Source organism: Callorhinus ursinus, unplaced genomic scaffold, assembly GCF_003265705.2.
Source record: "Callorhinus ursinus isolate GAN/ISIS: 27379988/994484 unplaced genomic scaffold, GSC_fseal_2.0 scaffold129, whole genome shotgun sequence".
In the NCBI taxonomy this organism is placed as follows: domain Eukaryota; kingdom Metazoa; phylum Chordata; class Mammalia; order Carnivora; family Otariidae; genus Callorhinus; species Callorhinus ursinus.
The window spans coordinates 690,856-711,846 of NW_027397191.1; the positions used below are offsets into that span (position 1 = coordinate 690,856).

At 38.8% G+C, this 20,991-nt stretch overlaps 1 protein-coding gene across 1 annotated transcript; it reads left to right on the forward strand.

The window, feature by feature from the left end:
* Positions 1–8,249: 8,249 nt before the first annotated feature.
* LOC112838227 (olfactory receptor 2B8-like) lies at positions 8,250–9,185 on the forward strand. The gene has a single exon (XM_025891016.2). It carries the CDS (start codon positions 8,250–8,252, stop codon positions 9,183–9,185), a length of 936 nt encoding a protein of 311 aa, XP_025746801.2.
* The last annotated feature ends 11,806 nt before the right edge of the window (positions 9,186–20,991 follow it).

The window sequence follows — 20,991 nt, forward strand, 5'->3', positions numbered from 1 at the left end:
CCTTGGGGTCACAGAGAGACCGGGGGAGCCTGAGTGCGCCAGAGCTCCCAGGTATCAGAGCGGGGAAGCCGGCTGCAGAGACGGAGCAGAGTCGCGGGCTCTCAGCTCGGGGTTGCCATAAACTGTGATCTGCGGCCCAGTCGGGGCACGGCTCCTCCAGCAGGGACCCAGCAGGCGGCAGATCCAGGGAGACTCCCCTTCCTTCCCGGGGAGGAGCGGTGCGGGAACGCACTGCAGGGATCTGCTGGGTTTGGAGACTCTGCACGGGGTCGGGTGCCAGAGATAGCAACGCTCGGTCACAGGCCGGGTGAGCACGGAGTGCGGCCAGAGACCGGGGACACGGAAGTGACTGCTTTTCTCTGGGGGCACACTGAGGAGCGGGGCCCCAAGTTCTCAGCTCCTCCGGGTGGAGATTGGGAGGCCACCATTTCTGCCCTGGTCCTCCAAGGCTGTACGGAGAGCTTGCAGGGAACAAAAGCTCCTGAGAGCAAACCCGAGCAGCTTCCTTAGCCCGGACCCACAAGGGCGGGGCAATTCCGCCTCCGGCAAAGACATTTGGAAACCACAGCAACAGGCCCCTCCCCCAGAAGATCAGCACAAACAGCCAGCAAGCCAAGACCAAGTTGATCGATCAAGGAGAACGGGAGAACTCCAGCGCTAGGGGAATACTGCACATAGAATTCATGGTTTTTTTTTTTTTTTTTTACCATGATTCATTATTTCATCAAAGTTAATTTTTGTTGACTGTTTTTTTTTATTTTTCTTTTTCCCTTTTTTAACCAACATCTTATCAATCCCTTTTTAAAAAAAAAACATTTTTCATTTTTCATTTTTCATTTTTAGAGTCATATTTTATCCCTTCATAGTAGTTACCCTTATTTTTGGCATATATATATAAGTTGTTCTCTCTTTAAAATTTTGAGGTACAGTTTCTTCTAACAGATCAAAATATACCCTAAATCACTAGTGTATGGCTTTGTTCTAGTCTCCTGCCTGATCACATTCTCTCCCTTTTTCCTTTTTTTTTTTTTCTTTTCTTAAATCTTCTTTCTTTTTTCAAACAACTTATCTTACCAAGTCCTTTTATAAAACCTTTTATAATATTCATCTTTACAGTCATCTTCCATCCCTTCATTGTATCAACCCTTATTTTGTACATATGTCTTTCTTCCTTTAAAATTTTAGGAGGCACTTTTTTCTAACAGACCAAAATACGCCCAAAATCTAGTGTGTGGCACTGATCTATGCACTAGCCTGATCATATTTGATCATATTCTGCTTTTTTTGTATTGTTTTGTTTTTGTTTTTATCTTTTTTTTTTTTTCTCTTTCTTTTTTCTTTCTTTCCCTTTCTTTTCCCCTGGTTTCAGGTCTTTTCTGATTTGTATACAGTATATTTGCTGGGGACGTTGTAAACCTGTTAGCATTTCGTTCTCTCATTCATCTATTCTCCTCTGGACAAAATGACAAGACGAAAGAAATCACCTCAGCAAAAAGAACAAGAGGTAGTACCGTCAGCCAGGGACCTACTCAATACAGACATTAGTATGATGTCGGACCTAGAGTTCAGAATCATGACTTTAAAGATACTAGCTGGGCTTGAAAAAAGCGTGGAAGTTATTAGAGAAACCCTTTCTGGAGAAATAAAAGAACTAAAATCTAACCAAATCGAAATCAAAAAGGCTATTGATGAGGTGCAATCAAAAATGGGGGCACTAACTGCTAGGATAAATGAGGCAGAAGAGAGAATCAGCGATATAGAAGACCAAATGATGGAAAATAAAGAGGCTGAGAAAAAGAGGGAGAAACAACTACAGGATCACGAGGGCAGAATTCGAGAGATAAGTGATACAATAAGACGAAACAACATTAGAATAATTGGGATCCCAGAAGAAGAAGAAGAGAGAGAGAGGGGGGCAGAAGGTATATTGGAGCAAATTATAGCAGAAAACTTCCCTAATGTGAGGAAGGAAACAGGCATTAAAATCCAGGAGGCACAGAGAACCCCTCTCAAAATCAATAAAAATAGGCCAACACCCCGACATCTAATAGTAAAACTTAGGAGTCTCAGAGACAAAGAGAAAATCCTGAAAGCAGCTCGGGAGAAGAGATATGTAACCTACAATGGTAGAAACATTAGATTGGCAACAGACCTATCCACAGAGACCTGGCAGGCCAGAAAGGACTGGCAAGATATCTTCAGAGCACTAAACGAGAAAAATATGCAGCCAAGAATACTATATCCAGCTAGGCTATCACTGAAAATAGAAGGAGAGATAAAAAGCTTCCAGAACAAACAAAAACTAAAGGAATTTGCAAACACGAAACCAGCCCTCCAAGAAATATTGAGAGGGGTCCTCTAAGCAAAGAGAGAACCTAAAAGCAGCAAAGAGCAGAAACGAACACAGACAACAGACAGTTAACAGTCACCTTACAGGTAATACAATGGCACTAAATTCATACCTTTCACTAGTTACCCTGAATGTAAATGGGCTCAATGCCCCAATCAAAAGACACAGGCTATCAGATTGGATTAAAAAACAAGACCCATCAATATGCTGTCTGCAAGAGACTCATTTTAGACCCAAAGACACCCCCAGATTGAAAGTGAGGGGGTGGAAAACCATTTCCCATGCTAATGGACACCAAAAGAAAGCTGGGGTGGCAATCCTTATATCAGACAAACTAGATTTTAAAACAAAGACTGTAATAAGAGATGAGGAAGGACACTATATCCTACTTAAAGGGTCTATCCAACAAGAAGATCTAACAATTGTAAATATCTATGCCCCAAACATGGGAGCTGCCAATTATATAAGGCAATTAATAACAAAAGCAAAGAAACACATTGACAACAATACAATAATAGTGGGGGACTTTAACACCCCCCTGACTGAAATGGACAGATCATCTAAGCAAAAGATCAACAAGGAAATAAAGACTTTAAATGACACACTGGACCAAATGGACTTCACAGACATATTCAGAACATTCCATCCCAAAGCAACGGAATACACATTCTTCTCTAGTGCCCATGGAACATTCTCCAGAATTGATCACATCCTAGGTCACAAATCAGGTCTCAATCGGTACCAAAAGATTGGGATCATTCCCTGCATATTTTCAGACCACAATGCTTTGAAACTAGAACTCAACCACAAGAGGAAAGTCGGAAAGAACTCAAATACATGGAGGCTAAAGAACATCCTACTAAAGAATGAATGGGTCAACCAAGAAATTAAAGAAGAATTAAAAAAATTCATGGAAACCAATGAAAATGAAAACACAACTGTTCAAAATCTTTGGGATACAGCAAAGGCGGTCCTGAGAGGAAAGTATATAGCAATACAAGCCTTTCTCAAGAAACAAGAAAGGTCTCAAATACACAACCTAACCCTACACCTAAAGGAGCTGGAGAAAGAACAGCAAATAAAGCCTAAACCCAGCAGGAGAAGAGAAATCATAAAGATCAGAGCAGAAATCAATGAACTAGAAACCAAAAGAACAGTAGAACAGATCAACGAAACTAGGAGCTGGTTCTTTGAAAGAATTAACAAGATTGATAAACCCCTGGCCAGACTGATCAAAAAGAAAAGAGAAATGACCCAAATCAACAAAATCATGAATGAAAGAGGAGAGATCACAACCAACACCAAAGAAATACAAACAATTATAAGAACATATTATGAGCAACTCTATGCCAGCAAATTAGATAACCTGGAAGAAATGGGTGCATTCCTAGAGATGTATCAACTACCAAAATTGAACCAGGAAGAAATAGAAAACCTGAACAGACCTATAACCACTAAGGAAATTGAAACAGTCATCAAAAATCTCCCAAGAAACAAAAGCCCAGGGCCAGATGGCTTCCCAGGGGAATTCTATCAGACATTTCAAGAAGAATTAATACCTATTCTCCTGAAACTGTTCCAAAAAATAGAAATGGAAGGGAAACTTCCAAACTCATTTTATGAGGCCAGCATTACCTTGATCCCAAAACCAGACAAAGACCCCATCAAAAAAGAGAATTACAGACCAATATCCTTGATGAACATGGATGCAAAAATTCTCACCAAAATACTAGCCAATAGGATCCAACAGTACATTAAAAGGATTATTCACCATGACCAAGTGGGATTTATTCCTGGGCTGCAAGGCTGGTTCAACATCCGCAAATCAATCAACGTGATACAATACATTAACAAAAGAAAGAACAAGAATCATATGATCCTCTCAATAGATGCAGAAAAAGCATTTGACAAAGTACAACATCCTTTCTTGATCAAAACTCTTCAGAGTATAGGGATAGAGGGTACATACCTCAATATCATAAAAGCCATCTATGAAAAACCTACAGCGAGTATCATTCTCAATGGGGAAAGGCTGAGAGCCTTTCCCCTAAGGTCAGGAACGCGGCAGGGATGTCCACTCTCACCACTGCTATTCAACATAGTATTAGAAGTCCTAGCCACAGCAATCAGACAACAAAAAGAAATCAAAGGCATCCAAATTGGCAAAGAGGAAGTCAAACTCTCACTCTTTGCAGATGATATGATACTGTACGTGGAAAACCCAAAAGTCTCCACCCCAAAACTGCTAGAACTCATACAGGAATTCAGTCAAGTAGCAGGATATAAAATCAATGCACAGAAATCAGTGGCATTCCTATACACCAACAACAAGACAGAAGAGAGACAAATCAAGGAGTCTATCCCATTTACAATTGCACCCAAAACCATAAGATACCTAGGAATAAATTTAACCAAAGAGGCAAAGGATCTGTACTCAGAAAACTATAAAATACTCATGAAAGAAATTGAAGAAGACACAAAGAAATGGAAAAACGTTCCATGCTCATGGATTGGGAGAATCAACATTGTGAAGATGTCAATGCTACCTAGAGCAATCTACACATTCAATGCAATCCCCATCAAAATACCATCCACTTTTTTCAAAGAAATGGAACAAATAATCCTAAAATTTGTATGGAACCAGAAGAGACCCCGAATAGCCAGAGGAATACTGAAAAAGAAAAGCAAAGCTGGGGGCATCACAATTCCGGACTTCCAGCTCTATTACAAAGCTGTCATCATCAAGACAGTATGGTACTGGCACAAAAACAGACACATAGATCAATGGAACAGAATCGAGAGCCCAGAAATGGACCCTCAACTCTATGGTCAACTTATTTTTGACAAAGCAGGAAAGAATGTCCAATGGCAAAAAGACAGTCTCTTCAACAAATGGTGTTGGGAAAATTGGACAGCCACATGCAGAAGAATGAAACTGGACCATTTCCTTACACCACACACAAAAATAGACTCCAAATGGTTGAAAGACCTAAACGTGAGACAGGAGTCCATCAAAATCCTAAAGGAGAACACAGGTAGCAACCTTTTCGACCTTAGCCGCAGCAACTTCTTCCTAGAAACATCGCCAAAGGCACGGGAAGCCAGGGCAAAAATGAACTATTGGGATTTCATCAAGATAAAAAGCTTTTGCACAGCAAAAGAAACAGTCCACAAAACCAAAAGACAACCGACAGAATGGGAGAAAATATTTGCAAACGACATATCAGATAAAGGGCTAGTATCCAAAATCTATAAAGAACTTATCAAACTCAACACCCAAAGAACAAATAATCCAATCAAGAAATGGGCAGAAGACATGAACAGACATTTCTCCAAAGAAGACATCCAAATGGCCAACAGGCACATGAAAAAGTGCTCAACATCACTCGGCATCAGGGAAATCCAAATCAAAACCTCAATGAGATACCACCTCACACCCGTCAGAATGGCTAAAATTAACAAGTCAGGGAACGACAGATGTTGGCGGGGATGTGGAGAAAGGGGAACCCTCCTACACTGTTGGTGGGAATGCAAGCTGGTGCAACCCCTCTGGAAAACAGTATGGAGGTTCCTCAAACAGTTGAAATTAGAGCTACCGTTCGATCCAGCAATTGCACTACTGGGTATTTACCACAAAGATACAAATGTAGGGACCCGAAGGGGTACGTGTACCCCAATGTTTATAGCAGCAATGTCCATAATAGCCAAACTGTGGAAAGAGCCAAGATGCCCATCGACAGATGAATGGATAAAGAAGATGTGGTATATATACACAATGGAGTATTATGCAGCCATCAAAAGGAATGAGATCTTGCCATTTGCAACGACGTGGATGGAACTGGAGGGTGTTATGCTGAGTGAAATAAGTCAATCAGAGAAAGACATGTATCACATGACCTCACTGATATGAGGAATTCTTAATCTCAGGAAACAAACTGAGTGTTACTGGAGTGGTTGGGGGTGGGAGGGATGGGATGGCTGGGTGATAGACATTGGGGAGGGTATGTGCTACGGTGAGCGCTGTGAATTGTGTAAGACTGTTGAATCACAGATCTGTACTTCTGAAACAAATAACGCAACATATTTTAAGAAAAAAGGAAAAGAAGAAGATAACAGGAGAGGAAGAAAAGGGGAGTATGTCAGAGGGGGAGACGAACCATGAGAGATGATGGACTCTGAAAAACAAACTGAGGGTTCTAGAGGGTAGGGGGGTGGGGGGATGGGTTAGCCTGGTGATGGGTATTGAGGAGGGCACGTTTTGCATGGTGCACTGGGTGTTATGAACAAACAATGAATCATGGAACACTGCATCAAAAACTAATGATGTAATATATGGTGATTAACATAACAATAAAAAAAATTAAAAAAAAAAAAGGTGGCTGAAAATCCTTTTGCTTGGTCATAGATTTTGCTAATAGAAAAGTAACATTTGCAAAAGATAGAGTCCTGCAAAGTTTCAGACAACACAGGTTTTTTTTTAAAAAACCCTACAGTTTGAATAGTCAAGGCTATCTATTATCCATTGTTCAGTATTTCCTTTGCTTTGCTATTCTCTCTGAATTTCTGTTATCCCTAGACTCACTTTCAATAGACTGTTACAGGTCTTAATCTTCCATATTCTCATTTATTCAACAAAGTTTTTTTGTGACCCTACTACATGCCAAGCTTTATTCCAGGCTATGATGATGAGGTATTATTCTTGTTTAGGTTGTATTTACTATTAAACTTGCATCATGGGGTGTGGGGAAGGGAGGGAAGTTATTTCTAAACACAGGCCCAATATTTTAATAGAAAACAAAATGATTTCTGTAAGGTTGGCACTTATGCAAGTACAGAATGGGATGTTGAAAAAATATTGTACTCCATTACCTTGAAAAAATTTTTTTTGTTTTATTTAGACTTATTTATTTATTTTAGCAAGGGAGGGGGAGGGGCAGGGAGAAGGAGAGAGAATGCTGAAGGAGACTTCCCACTGAGGGTGGAGCCCATGGCACAGGGCTCAATCCCAGAACCCTGAGATCATGACCTGAGCCAAAATCAAGAGTTGGCCACTTAACCAACTGAGCCACCCAGGTGCCCTAAATTGAAAATTTTTTAAAGGGAGTTGTAATGTAAGACAGAAGGAAAAACTAAACGTTGGATTGGTGATTTCCTGAGATTTTACTGAAATTGGTGTCAGTAATGATTACTCAGGATTCGTCCTCCTGATGCATGAAGATTGGACATGATGAATTCTTCAATCATTTCCAGTAACACTTCCAAATCAATAACCATGATTTCAGGTTCCATTCCCAAACGTTTCAACTGTATGGTGACTAACATAACATAAAAAAGGATTATACATTAAAATATGTTGTTTCCCTTGAATTTTATTATCTATGCATTTTCAGAAAACATTTTTCTCTACACGAAACAGAAGTAGGGGAGCCAATGCGATATATTTCAATTCTTGATGGAAAACAAAGAGAGGGATGGGGGCACTGCAAATTTGCAAATTATTCAGAACAATTAGATTTAAGTTTCGGAGAAACTACACTTACCTTAGAATTCATGCCATCATGCAAAGACAGTGTCCCTAGTGGTTAAGAGTTCATGTCTCAGAGTCCTTCTGAACCCTGGTGAGTCTCCCTGGGAAAATGACTGAACCTCCTTCACGCTCAGTTCCCTCATCTATGCGACAGAAATCATGAACATGCCAACTGCAGAGACTTCCTGGGGGAAAATGCACAGACCTTTCGGGCAGTGCCTTAAACACGGAAGATGCTTCTGTCCAGTGGCTAGTTATCACCCCCTTTCCCATCAACAAGGAGGGCACTGTGCAAACCTCTCCAGCTCCCAACCAGACTCTAACTGTGGGCTCTAGGGAAACAGAGGTAGATGGAACATGCAGTATAAAACAATGGAGTCCCCCTTCTTGCACAGGCAGAGCACAAGGGAAAGAGTGAATGACAGCGCCTTCTCAAGGTTCCTTCTCCTAGGCTTCTCCAACAGGCCTCAGCTGGAGATGCCTCTCTTTATAGTCATCCTGATCGTCTACTTCTTGAGCTTTCTTGGCAATGGCATGATTATACTTCTGTCGCAGATGGACATTTGCCTGCACACCCCCATGTATTTCTTCCTCTCCAACCCCTCTTTCATGGATCTTTGTCTGACCACCTGCACCGTCCCTCAGACGCTGGCCAACCTCAAGGAGCGGGACAAGACCATCACCTATGGTGGCTGCGTGACCCAGCTCCTCATCGCCCTGGGGCTCGTGGTCATGGAGTGTGTGCTCCTGGCCATCATGGCCTATGACCGCTCCATTGCCGTGTGTTGCCCACTGCACTACCTCGCCATCATGCACCCGCATCTCTGCCTGCAGAGGGTGCTAACTGCTTGGCTCACAGGGTTTGGCAACTCGGTGCTACAGACGGCCCTGACCATGACTCTTCCCCTGTGTGGGAGAAACCAGGTGGACCATCTCTTCTGTGAAGTTCCCGTGATGCTGAAGCTGGCCTGTGCCAATACCTCCATCAACGAGCCTGAACTCTTCACGGTCAGTGTCTTCTTCCTCATGGTGCCCCTGTCGGTCATCTTAGTGTCCTATGGCCACATCACCCAGGCCGTTCTGAAGCTAAAGTTGGCCCAGGGGAGGTGGAAGGCCTTCGGAACCTATGGTTCCCACCTGATGGTGGTGGTCATCTTCTTTGGCACACTCATCTCCGTGTACCTCCAGCCTCCCTCCAGTTATTCGCAGGATATGAACAAAAGCAATGTGCTGTTCTACACTCTGGTGACTCCCCAGCTGAATCCCATCATTTACACTCTGGGGAACAAGGAGGTCAAGGGGCACTGAGGAGACTGCTGAGGGCAACTGCAGACTTGAGAGGGAACTAATGCAGGACTTGCAGACCTAAGCGCTGGTGCAGGGGAGGGACTTCTGGGTGACTTGAAGCCAGTTTTCACATAATTCAGCAGGTCCTCATAAAGCACCTGCTCTGTAGGAGGCAGTGTTCTAGGACTTCAGATATATCAACAATCAAAACAAACACCCCTGTCCCCATGGATCTAAATCTTCTAGTGGGGAGAATATGGGTTTTAAGACGATGTAAAAATAAACTATGGAATGTCATGTCTTGGAATATTTTACAATAATGAGAATACACAAATTGTAAGTACAAACGACAACATGAATGATTCTCACAAATACAATGTTGAGTGAAAGAACCAGATACAAAATGGTTAATACTGCTCAAATTTAATTATATTCAATGTACTCTTTATTCATGTAAAACTCAAAATGGCCCAAGGAATCTGTTGTATTGGAAGTCAGAATAATGGATTCTCAGGGGAGTCGTGATTGAAAGGAGAAATGGGGGAGGAGAATACTGGGATTCTGCTTATATTCTAATTCTGGATCTGGATGCTATTTATAGAAGGTACACAATGTGTGAAAATTCATCAAACTTGACACTGATGCTAATTCCACTCTCTGTATGCCTGTTGTACATCAAATCATTTACTTTTAAAACGTTTGAAATAAGCTAGATATTAACAGATACCATGATACTAAACACTCACATTAAGATTTGCGTTCCTTTCACACTCGATCTGGCTTTATATTCCAAATGATCTATGTGACTTCTTTCCAATGTACTGAACTAGTAGAATCTAAACTGTTTTTTATATCCATGATATTTAGCCAATGAATGCACTTTACCCGGCTTTCCTTTGAAGGCCTCAATCAAAGATCATTTGTACAGTGAGTTCTGGTCTCGTCTTCCTTCCAGGTTGATTCACTATTGTTTTTCTGGTCTCTATTTCATATATTTCCATTCTGATCTTTGTTCTTTCCTTCCTTCTGCTAACTTTGAGATTTGCTTTTTACTAGTTCTTAAAGGAGTAAAGTTAGGTTATTTATTTGTTTGTTTTAAAGAAGTTAACTGTATTCTTTTTTATTATTAATTTGTTGGCTTCAAAATGAGCCAACTATAGAAAATCCAATAGACTGTATTGCATTCTAGAACCTACCTAGAGCCCATCAAAGTTCTCTCTTGTCTAATTTTTTTATAAACACTAGCTGATAATCTGCATTTCACACTAGTGAAAGGGTCTGAACTCGTTGACAGTTGTCAGATTTATTTGAAAATTATTTTCCTGATGTAGGCTTTTATTGTGGTCAACTTTCCCCTTAGATTGATTTTGCAGCATCCCATAAATTTTTCAAGATATTTCTTGATTTCCCTTTGATGTCTCCTTTGACCCATTGTTTTTGGGGTAAGGGGGTGTTATTTAATTTTTCCTATTTGGAAATGTTTCAGCTTTCCTTTTGTTATGATTTTTAGTCTCATACCACTGTGATCAAATAAAGATATTTGCATGAGTTCAATCTTCTTAAATTTGCTAAGACTTGTTTTGTAAATTGTCTTGTGATCTCTCCTGGACAATGTTCCTGGTGTGCTTGACAAGAATGTGTATTCTCCTGCTGTTGGATGAAATGGTCCATATATCTCTGTTAAATTTAGTCTAAAGTATGGCTCAAATCCAATATTTTTGTGTTGATTTTCTGTTGGAATGATTTATCCATTGTTAATATTAGAACATTGAAGTCCCTATGATTATTATGTTGTCTATTTCTTTTTTTTTAAGATTTTATTTATTTATTTGACAGAGAGAGACACAGCAAGAGAGGGAATACAAACAAGGGGAGTGGGAGAGGGAGAAGCAGGCTTCCTGCCCAGCGGGGAGCCCCATGCGGGGCTTGTCCTGGGATCGTGACCTGAACCGAAGGCAGACGCTTAACGACTGAGCCACCCACACACCCCATGTTGTCTATTTCTCCCTTCATAACTGTTAGCATTTGTTTAATATATTTAGATGATCCTATGTTGGGTCCCATATATTTACCATTGTTATATCTTCTTGATGAATTGACCCTTTTGTATAATGAAGTTTTTTGTCTCTTGTTACCATTTTTGGTTTAAAGTATATTTTGTCTAATATAAATGTAACTACCCCTTCACTCTCGAATATTTAAAAAAACAACTAGCACCAATCCTTCTCAAACTCTTTAAGAAAATGAAAAGTAAGGACACTTCCAAACTCATTTTACAAGATTAGCATTATCCTAACACCAAACATAGATAAATACTACAAAGGAAAAAAAAAAAAGAATGAAACCTATAGACCTATATCCCTGATGAATATAGATGCAAAATTTCTCAACAATATATCAGCAAAGCAAATTCAATAGCACATTAAAAGGTTCATACACCATGATCAAGAAGGATTTACAGCAGGGCTACAGGATGAACCAACTACACAAATCAATAAATGTGATACACCACATTAATAGAATGAAAAATAAAAACCATATGATTATCTCAATAGATGCAGAAAAACATTTAACAAAATACAACATCTTTTCATGATATATATACTCAACAAAACAGATGTAGAAGGAATATACCTCAACATAATAAAGGCCATATATATCAAACCCATGTCTAACATACTCAGTGGCAAAAGGTGGAATGTTTTTCCTCTAAGATCAGATACAAAACAAGGATGTCCCCCTTTATTACTCATATAAAACACAGTATTGGCAGTTGTAGCCTGAGCAATAAGGCAAGCAATAAAATAAAAGGCATCTAGTCAAAATACAAGAAGTAAAATCATTTTGCCTAGAAATTATATATATGATCTCATATATAGAAAATCCTAGACACCACCAAAAAACTGTTAGAACTTATCAACAAGTTTAGTAAAGTTGCAGAACAGAAACTCAATGTACAGAAATGAGTTGCCTTTCTATACAATAACAGCAAAATATATGAAAAGATTTGTTTAATCCCACTCACAATAGCATCAAAAACAAAAATTGAATGAGTAGCCAAAACACCTGTACACTTAAAACTATAAGAATTTCGTGAAAGAAATTAAAGAATTAAGATATCTTGTATTCATGAATTGAAAGAATTAATACTGCTAAAATGTCTATAATACTCAAAACCATGATAGATTCAATGCAATCCCTATCAAAATTCAAGTGGCATTTTTGACAGATATAGAAAAAGCAATTCTAAAATCTGTATGGAGCCACAAAAGTCCCCAATTTTTGTAGGGGGACAAAAATTTTGTTAGGGAGAGCCACTCTGACAAAGAAGAACAAAGCAGGAGGCATCCCACTCCCTGACTCAAACTATATTATAAAGCTCTAATAATCAAAACAGTATGGCCCTGGGTGAAGAAATAGATACATACACCAAAGGAACAGAATGAACAGCCCAGAAATAAACCCACCCATGTACACACAACTAATATTTGATAAAGGAGTCAGGAATATTCATGGAGAAACATAGTCTGTGAAAACTAGGTAAATACATACAGAGAAATGAAATTAGAGCTCTATATTACAACACTCACAAAAATTAACTTGAAAAGGATTAAAATGTAAACATAAGACCTGAAATTGTAAAACTCCTAGAAGACAACATAGAGGCAAAGATTTATGACATTGGACAAGTTGACAGTTACCAAATGAGAATGTTTTAGCATTATCCCACCTACAAACTGACCTCACTCTTTGTGATTCAAATTTCAATCCAGAGATGGAAAGAATGGCACTTCTGTATTTTTTAACTTATGTGTATCTCTATGACAGCAAAAGCAGTATCATTTGTCCCCGTGGCATGCCCCTCAATTTATTTAGTTCTTCTTTGAGTTCTTTCATTAGTGTTTGTAGTTTTCAGCATATAAGTTCTATACATGTTTAATAGGCGTATATGTAAATATTTCATTTATTTTGAGTGGTTGTAAATGGCATTTTAAAAACACTGGGTGTTATACGTAAGTGATGAATCACTAAACTCTACTTCTGAAACTAATATTATATTTTATGTTAACCAACTGGAATTTAAATAAAAACTTGAAACTACAAAACAAATTTAAAAATTAAGAAAAAAGAGATTAAGAAGGGCATTATATCATAATTAAGGTACCTATCCATCAAGAAGATCTAACAATTGTAAATATTTATGTTCCCACCTTGGGAGCACCAAATTATGTAAATCAATTAATAATAAACATAAAGAAGCTCATTGATAATAATACAACAATAGTAGCAGGCTTTAACACCCCACTTACAGCAATGGACAGATCGTCTAAGCAGAAGATAAACAAGGAAACAAGGGCTTTGAATGACACACTGGACCAGATGGACTTAACAGATATGTTCAGAACATTTCATCCTAAAGCAGTAGAATACACATTATTTTTGAGTTCACAGCGAACATTCTCCAGAATAGATAACATACTGGGTCACAAATCAGCCCTCAACAAGTACAAAAAGATTGAGATCATACCATGCATGTTTTCAGACTACAACACTATGGAACTTGAAGTCAACCACAAGAAAAAATTTGGAAAGGCCACAAATACATGGAAGTTAAAGAATATCCACTACAAAATGAATGCATTAATGAGGGAATTAAAGAAGAAATTAAAAATACATGGAAGCAAATGAAAATGAAAACATGATGGTTCAAAACCTCTGGGATGCCTCAAAGGCAGTCCTAAGAGGGAAGTATATAGCAATACAGGCCTTCCTCAAGAAACATGAAAAGTCTCAAATACACAACCTAAACTCACACAGAAAGGAGCTGGAAAAATTTGCTTTAGGCAAATAAAGCCTAAATCCAGCAGGAGAAGGCAAATAATAAAGATAAGAGCAGAAATAAAAGATGTAGAAACAGAAAGAAAACAGTAGAATGAATCAATGACACTAAGAGCTGGTTCTTTTTTTTTTTTTTTTAGAACTTTTTAAAATTTAAATTCAATTAACATATTAGTTTCAGAGGTAGAGGTCAGTGATGCATCAGTCTTTATATAACACCCAGTGCTAATTACATCATGTGCCCTCCTTAATGTCCATCACCCAGTTACCCCATCCTCCTACCTCCCTTCCTTCGAGCAACCCTCGGTTTGTTTCCTAGAGTTAAGAGTCTCTTGTGGTTTGTCTCCCTCTCTGATTTCATCTTGTTTTATTTTTCCTCTCTTCCCCTATGATCCTCTGTTTTGTTTCTTAAATTCCACATATGAGTGAGATCATATAATTGCCTTTCTCTGATTGACTTAGTTCACTTAGCATAACACCCTCTAGTTCCAACCACATCATTGCAAATGGCAAGATTTCATTTTTTTTTGATGGCTGAATAATATCCCATTGTATATATACACCACCTCTTCTTATCCATTCATCTGTTGATGGACATCTGGGTTCTTTCCATAGTTTGGGTATTGTGGACATTGCTGCTATAAACAATGGGGTGCATGTGCCCCTTCGGATCACTACATTTGTACCTTTAGGGTAAATACCCAGTAGTGCAATTGCTGGGTCGTAGGGTAGCTCTATTTTCAACTTTTTGAGGAACCTCCATACTGTTTTCCAGAGTGGCTGCACCAGCTTGCATTCTCACCAACAGTGTAGGAGGGTTCCCCTTTCTCCACATCCTCACCAACATCTGTCGTTTCCTAACTTGTTAATTTTAGCCATTCTTACTGGTGTGAGGTGGTATCTCTTTGTGATTTTGATTTGTACTTCCCTGATGCCAAGGGATATGGAGCATTTTTTTCATGTGTCTGTTGACCATTTGTATGTCTTCTTTGCAGAAATGTCTGTTCATGTCTTCTGCCCATTTCTTGATTACATTGTTTGTTTTTTGGGGTGTTAAGTTTGATAAGTTCTTTATAGATTTTGGATACTAGCCCTTTATCTGATATGTCATTTGCAAACATCTCCCATTCTATCAGTTGTCTTTTTGTTTTGTTGACTGCTTCCTTTGCTGTGCAAAAGTTTTTTTATCTTGGTGAAGTCCCAATAGTTCATTTTTACCTCTGTTTCCCTTTCCTTGGACACGTGTCTAGCAAGAAGTTGCTGCGGTTGAGGTCACAGAGGTTGCTGTCTGTGTTCTCTTCTAGGATTTCAATGGATTCCTGTCTCACATTTAGGTCTTTCACCAATTTTAAGTCTATTTTTGTGTATGTTGTAAGAAAATGGTCCAGTTTCTTTCTTTTCCACATGGTTGTACAGTTTTCCCAACACCATTTTTCCTTTTTCCATTGGATATTCTTTCCTGCTTTGTTGAAAATTAGTTGACCATAGAGTTGAGGGCCCATTTCTGGGTTCTCTATTCTGTTCCATTGATCTGTGTGTCTGTTGTTGTGCCAGTACCATACTGTCTTGATGATTACAGCTTTGTAATAGAGCCTGAAGTCCGGAATTGTGATGCTCCCAGTTTTGGTTTTCTTTTTCAACATTCCTTTGGCTATGTGGGACCTTTTCTGATTCCATACAAATTTTAGGATTATTTGTTCCAGCTCTGGGAAACAGTTGATGGTATTTTGATAGGGATTGCTTTGAATGTATAGATTGCTCTAGGTAGCATAGACATTTTCACAATATTTGTTCTTCCAATCCCTGAGCATGGAATGTTTTTCCATTTCTTTGTGTCTTCCTCAATTTCTTTCATGAGTGTTCTATGGTTTTCTGAGCACAGATCTTTTGCCTCTTTGGTTAGGTTTATTCCTAGGTATCTTATGGTTTTGGGTGCAATTATAAATGGAATCAATTCCTTAATTTCTCTTTCTTCAATCTCATTGTTAGTGTATAGAAATGCAATTGATTTCTGTGCATGGATTTTATATCCTGCCACAATAGTCAATTGCTTAATTCCTGTGAGTTCTAACAATTTTGAGGTGGAGTCTTTTGGGTTTTTCATATAGAGTATCATGTCATCTGCAGAGTGAGATTTTGACTTCTTTGCCAATTCAGATGCCTTTTATTTCTTTTTGTTGTCTGATTGCTGAGGCTAGGACTTCTAGTACTATGTTGGATAGCAGTGATTATAGTGGACATCCTTGCCGTGTTCCTGATCTTAGGGGGAAAGCTATTTTCCCCCTTGAGAATGATATTCACTGTGGGCCTTTCATAGATGGCTTTTATGATATTGAGGTATGTTCCCTCTTTCCCTACACTGCAAAGAGTTTCAATTAAGAAAAGATGCTGTACTTTGTCAAATGTTTTTTCTGCATCAATTGAGAGGATCATATAGTTCTTTTCCCTTGTTTTATTAGCATAGTGATCACATTGATTGATTTGTAGATATTGAACCACCCTTGCAGCCAAGGAATAAATGGGCTTGGTCATGGTAAATAATCCTTTTTATGTACTGTTGGATCCTATTGGCTAGTATTTTGGTGAGAATTTTTGCATCCATGTTCATCAGGGATATTGGTCTATAATTCTCCTTTTTGATGGGGTTTTTGTCTGGTTTTGGGATCAAGGTAATGTTGGCCTCAAAATAAGTTTGGAAGTTTTCCTTCCATTTTGATTTTTTGAAACAGCTTCAGAAGAATAGGTATTAATTCTTTAAATGTTTGGTAGAATCCCCCTGGGAAGCCATCTGGCCCTGGACTCTTGTTTGTTGAGAGATTTTTGATTACTGCTTCAATTTCCTTGCTGGTTATGGGTCTGTTCAAGTTTTGTATTTCTTCCTGGTTCAGTTTTGGTGGCTTATACATCTCTAGGAATGCACCATTTCTTCCAAATTGCCTAATTTGTTGGCATACAGTTGCTCATAATATGTTCTGAAAATTGTTTGTATTTCTTTGGTGTTGGTCATGATATCTATTCTTTCATTCATGATTTTATCTATTTGGGTCCTTTCTCTTTTCTTTTTGATAAGTCTGGTTGGGGGTTTATCAATCATATTAATTCCTTCAAAGAACCAAAGAGCTGATTCTTTGAAAGAATTAATAAAATTAATTAGGCCAGCCTTAATTTGGGATCAAGACCAGCATTACCTTGATCCCAAAACCAGAACACACCCCAGTAAAAAGGAGAATACAGACCAATATCCTTGATGAACATTGATGCCAAAATTCTCACCCAGATACTAGCCAATAGGATGCAACAGTACATTAAAAGGATTATTCCCCACGACCAAGTGGGATTTACTCCTGGGCTGCAGGGGTAGTTGAACATCCACCAGTCAAGGAGCTGGTTCTTTGAAAAAAATAATAAAATTGATATACCCCTAGCCAGACTTACCAAATTAAAGAGGAAGGACCCAAGTAGATAAAATCATGAATGAAAGAGGAGATATGACAGCCAACACCAAAGAAATATAAACAATTACATGAGAATAGTATGAAAAATCCTATCCCAACAAACTGGGCAACCTGGAAGAAATGGACAAATTCCTAGAAACATATAAACTACCAAAACTGAAACAGGAAGAAATAAAAAATTTGAACAGACCCACAAGCAGCGAGGAAATTGAAGCAGTAATCAAAAATCTCCCAACAGTGACACCTGGGTGGCTCAGTCAGTTAAGCATCTGACTTTGGCTCAGGTCATAATCTCAGGGTCCTGGGATCCAGCCTCACCTTGGGCTCCCCACTCAGTGGGGAGTCTCTTTGCCCTTCTATCTCTGCCCCTCCCCTCCCTCACTCATCCTTGCTCTCTCTCCTTCTCAAACAAATAAATGAAAAAAAAATTTTTTTAAATCTCCCAACAAACAAAAGTCCAGGGCTGGATGGATTCCATGGTGAAGTCCATCAGGCATTTAAAGAAGGGTTAATACCTATTCTCCTCAAACTGTTGCAAAAAATAGAAACAGAAGGAAAACTTCCAATCTCATTCTACAAGGCCAGCATTTCCTTGATTCCAAAACCAGACAAAGACCCTACAAAAAGGAGAATTACAGGCCAATATGCCTGATGAACATGGATGCCAAAATACTTAATAAAACACCAGTGAAGTGAATTCAACAGTACATTAAAAGAATTATTCACCACAATCAAGTGGGAGTTATTCCTGGGCTGCAGGGGTTGTGCAACATTTGCAAATCAATCAACATGATAGTTCACATTAATAAAAGAAAAGATAAGAACAATATGATCCTCTCAAGAGATGCAGAAAAAGCATTTGACAAAATACAGCATACTTTCTTGATAAAAACCTTCAACAAAATAGGGATAGATGGAACATACCTCAAAATCATGAAGGCCATTTATGAAAGACCCACTTAAATATCATTCTCAATGGGGAAAAGCTGAGAGCCTTTCCCAGGGAACTATAGTCAGGAACAAGACAAGGATGTCCACTCTCATCATTACTATTTAACATAGTACTGGAAGTCTTAGCCTCAGCAATCAGACAACAAAAAGAAATAAATGCATCCAAATTGGCAAGGAAGAAGTCCAACTTTCACTATTTGTAGATAACATGATACTTTATGGAGAAAAACTGAAAGACCCAACCAAAAAATGGATAGAACTCATAATTAATTCAGCAAAGTTGCAGGATATAAAATCAATGCACAGAAATCAGTTGCATTTCTATACAGATTGGAAGAACAAATATTGTTAAAATGTCTATACTACCCAAAGCAATCTACACATTTAATGCAATGCTTATCAATATACCACCAGCATTTTCCACAGAGATAGAACAAGCAGTCCTAAAATTTGTAAGGAATCAAATAAGACCCGGAATAGTCAAAGCAATTCTGAAAAAGAAAAACAAAATTGGAGGCATCACAATTCTGGATTTCGACCTATATTACAAAGCTGTAATCATCAAGACGGTATGGTACTGGCACAAAAAGAGAAACATAGATCATTGGAACAGAATAGAGAATCCAGAAATGGGCCCACAACTACATGGTCAACTAATCTTTGACAAAGCAGGAAAGAATATCCAAAGGAAAAAAGATAGTCTCTTCAATAAATGGTGCTGGGAAAATTGGACAGCCACATGCAGAAGAATGAAACTGGACCATTCTCTTACACCATATACAAAGAGAAACTCAAAATGGATAAAAGACCTCAATGTGAGATAGGAATCCATCAGAATCCTGGAGAACACAGGCAGTAATATCTTTCACACCGGCCACAGCGACTTCTTGCAAGACACATCTCTAAAGGCAAGGGAAACAGCAAAAATGAACTTTTGGGACTTCATCAAGATAAAAAGCTTCTGTACAGCAAAGGAAACAATCAACAAAACTCAAAGGCAACCTATGGGTTGGGAGAAGATATTTGCAAATGACATCTCTGATAAAGAGTTAATATCCAAAATCTATAAAGAACTCATCAAACTCAACACCCAAAAAACAAATAATCTAATTAAGAAATGGGCAGAAGACATGAACAGGCACTTTTCCAAAGAACATTCCCGATGGCTTACATGCATGAAAAGATGCTCAACATCACTCATCATCAGGGAAATACAAATCAAAACCACAGTGTGATACCACCTCACACCTGTCAGAATGGCTAAAATCAACAATTCAGGAAACAACAGGTGTTGGCAAGGATGCGGAGAAAGGCAAACCTTCTTGCACTGTTGGTGGAAATGCAAACTAGTGCAGCCACTCTGGAGAACAGTATGGAGGTTCCTCAAAAAGTTAAAAATAGAACTACCCTACAATCCAGCAATTGCACTACTAGGCATTTACCCAAAGAATACAAAAATACAGATACAAAGGGATACATGCACCCCGATATTTATAGCAGCATTATCAACAATAGTCAAACTATGGAGAGAGCCCAAATGTCCATTGGCTGACGAATGGATAAAAAAGATGTGGGATATATATAGAATGGAATATTCCTCAGCCATCAAAGAAATGAAATCTTGCCATTTGCCACAACGTTGATGGAGCTAGAGTGTATTATGGTAAGTGACTTTTAATAATAGAGAACAAACTGAGGGTTGACGAAGGGAGGTGGGTGGGGAATGGGCTAAATAGGTGATGGGCATTAAGGAGGGCACCTCTTGCAATGAGTACCAGGTGTTTTATGTAAGTGATGAATCACTGAATTCTACTACAGAAACCAATATTGCACTGTATGTTAAACAACAAAAATTTAAATTAAAAAAGGAATTAACTTTTTAAAACAGAGCAAGTGTAGAGGTCTAGGGCAGTCCACCCAAAAAGGACTTCAATGGCATAGTGATTATTTTGAATGGAAGCTACTTGGGAAACAGCAGGTGCAAGAACATCACACCGTCCTCTGTGCCCCTGAAAGCAGGAAACAAATCTCCCGTATTAAAGCCACCTGATCAGGACTAAGAAGTAAGACATCCTTATCACCACAGGTGGGACCGTAAAGTTGAGCAAGCTATAGAAATAAGCCTTGCTACATTTTACGAATCTATTACCTCAGCCCGAATTCCTAGTGATGTGATAAGCACTGGGTGTTAAACACAACTAATGAATTGTTGAACACTACATCAAAAACTACTGAGGTACTATATGTTAGCTAATTGAACATATATAAATAAATAAAAACAAGCAAAAAAACAAAAAGAATTCTTCATAATTAAGGCTCCAAGCACGTGTTTTCTTTATCCTGTTAATTCCTCACACATTTCTTGTCTCTATAAATGTATAAAAACTGCCTGCGTTGATCATTTCTTTGGGTCTCAATTTCATTATTGGGCCTCCATGTGCAGGTAATAAACCTTCAGGGTTTTTTCTCCTGTTATTCCCTATCATGTCCATTTAATTCCAAATAGCTGGAAGAACCCTGGGGGAAAGAAGGCTCTCCCTCCCCAGAGCAAGTGTCCAGTCCCTAAGGCCATCTCAGGGACC

Coding starts and splice junctions, on each gene's coding strand:
- LOC112838227 (XM_025891016.2), top strand. CDS start 8,250: ATGGAGTCCCCCTTCTTGCACAGGCAGAGCACAAGGGAAAGAGTGAAT.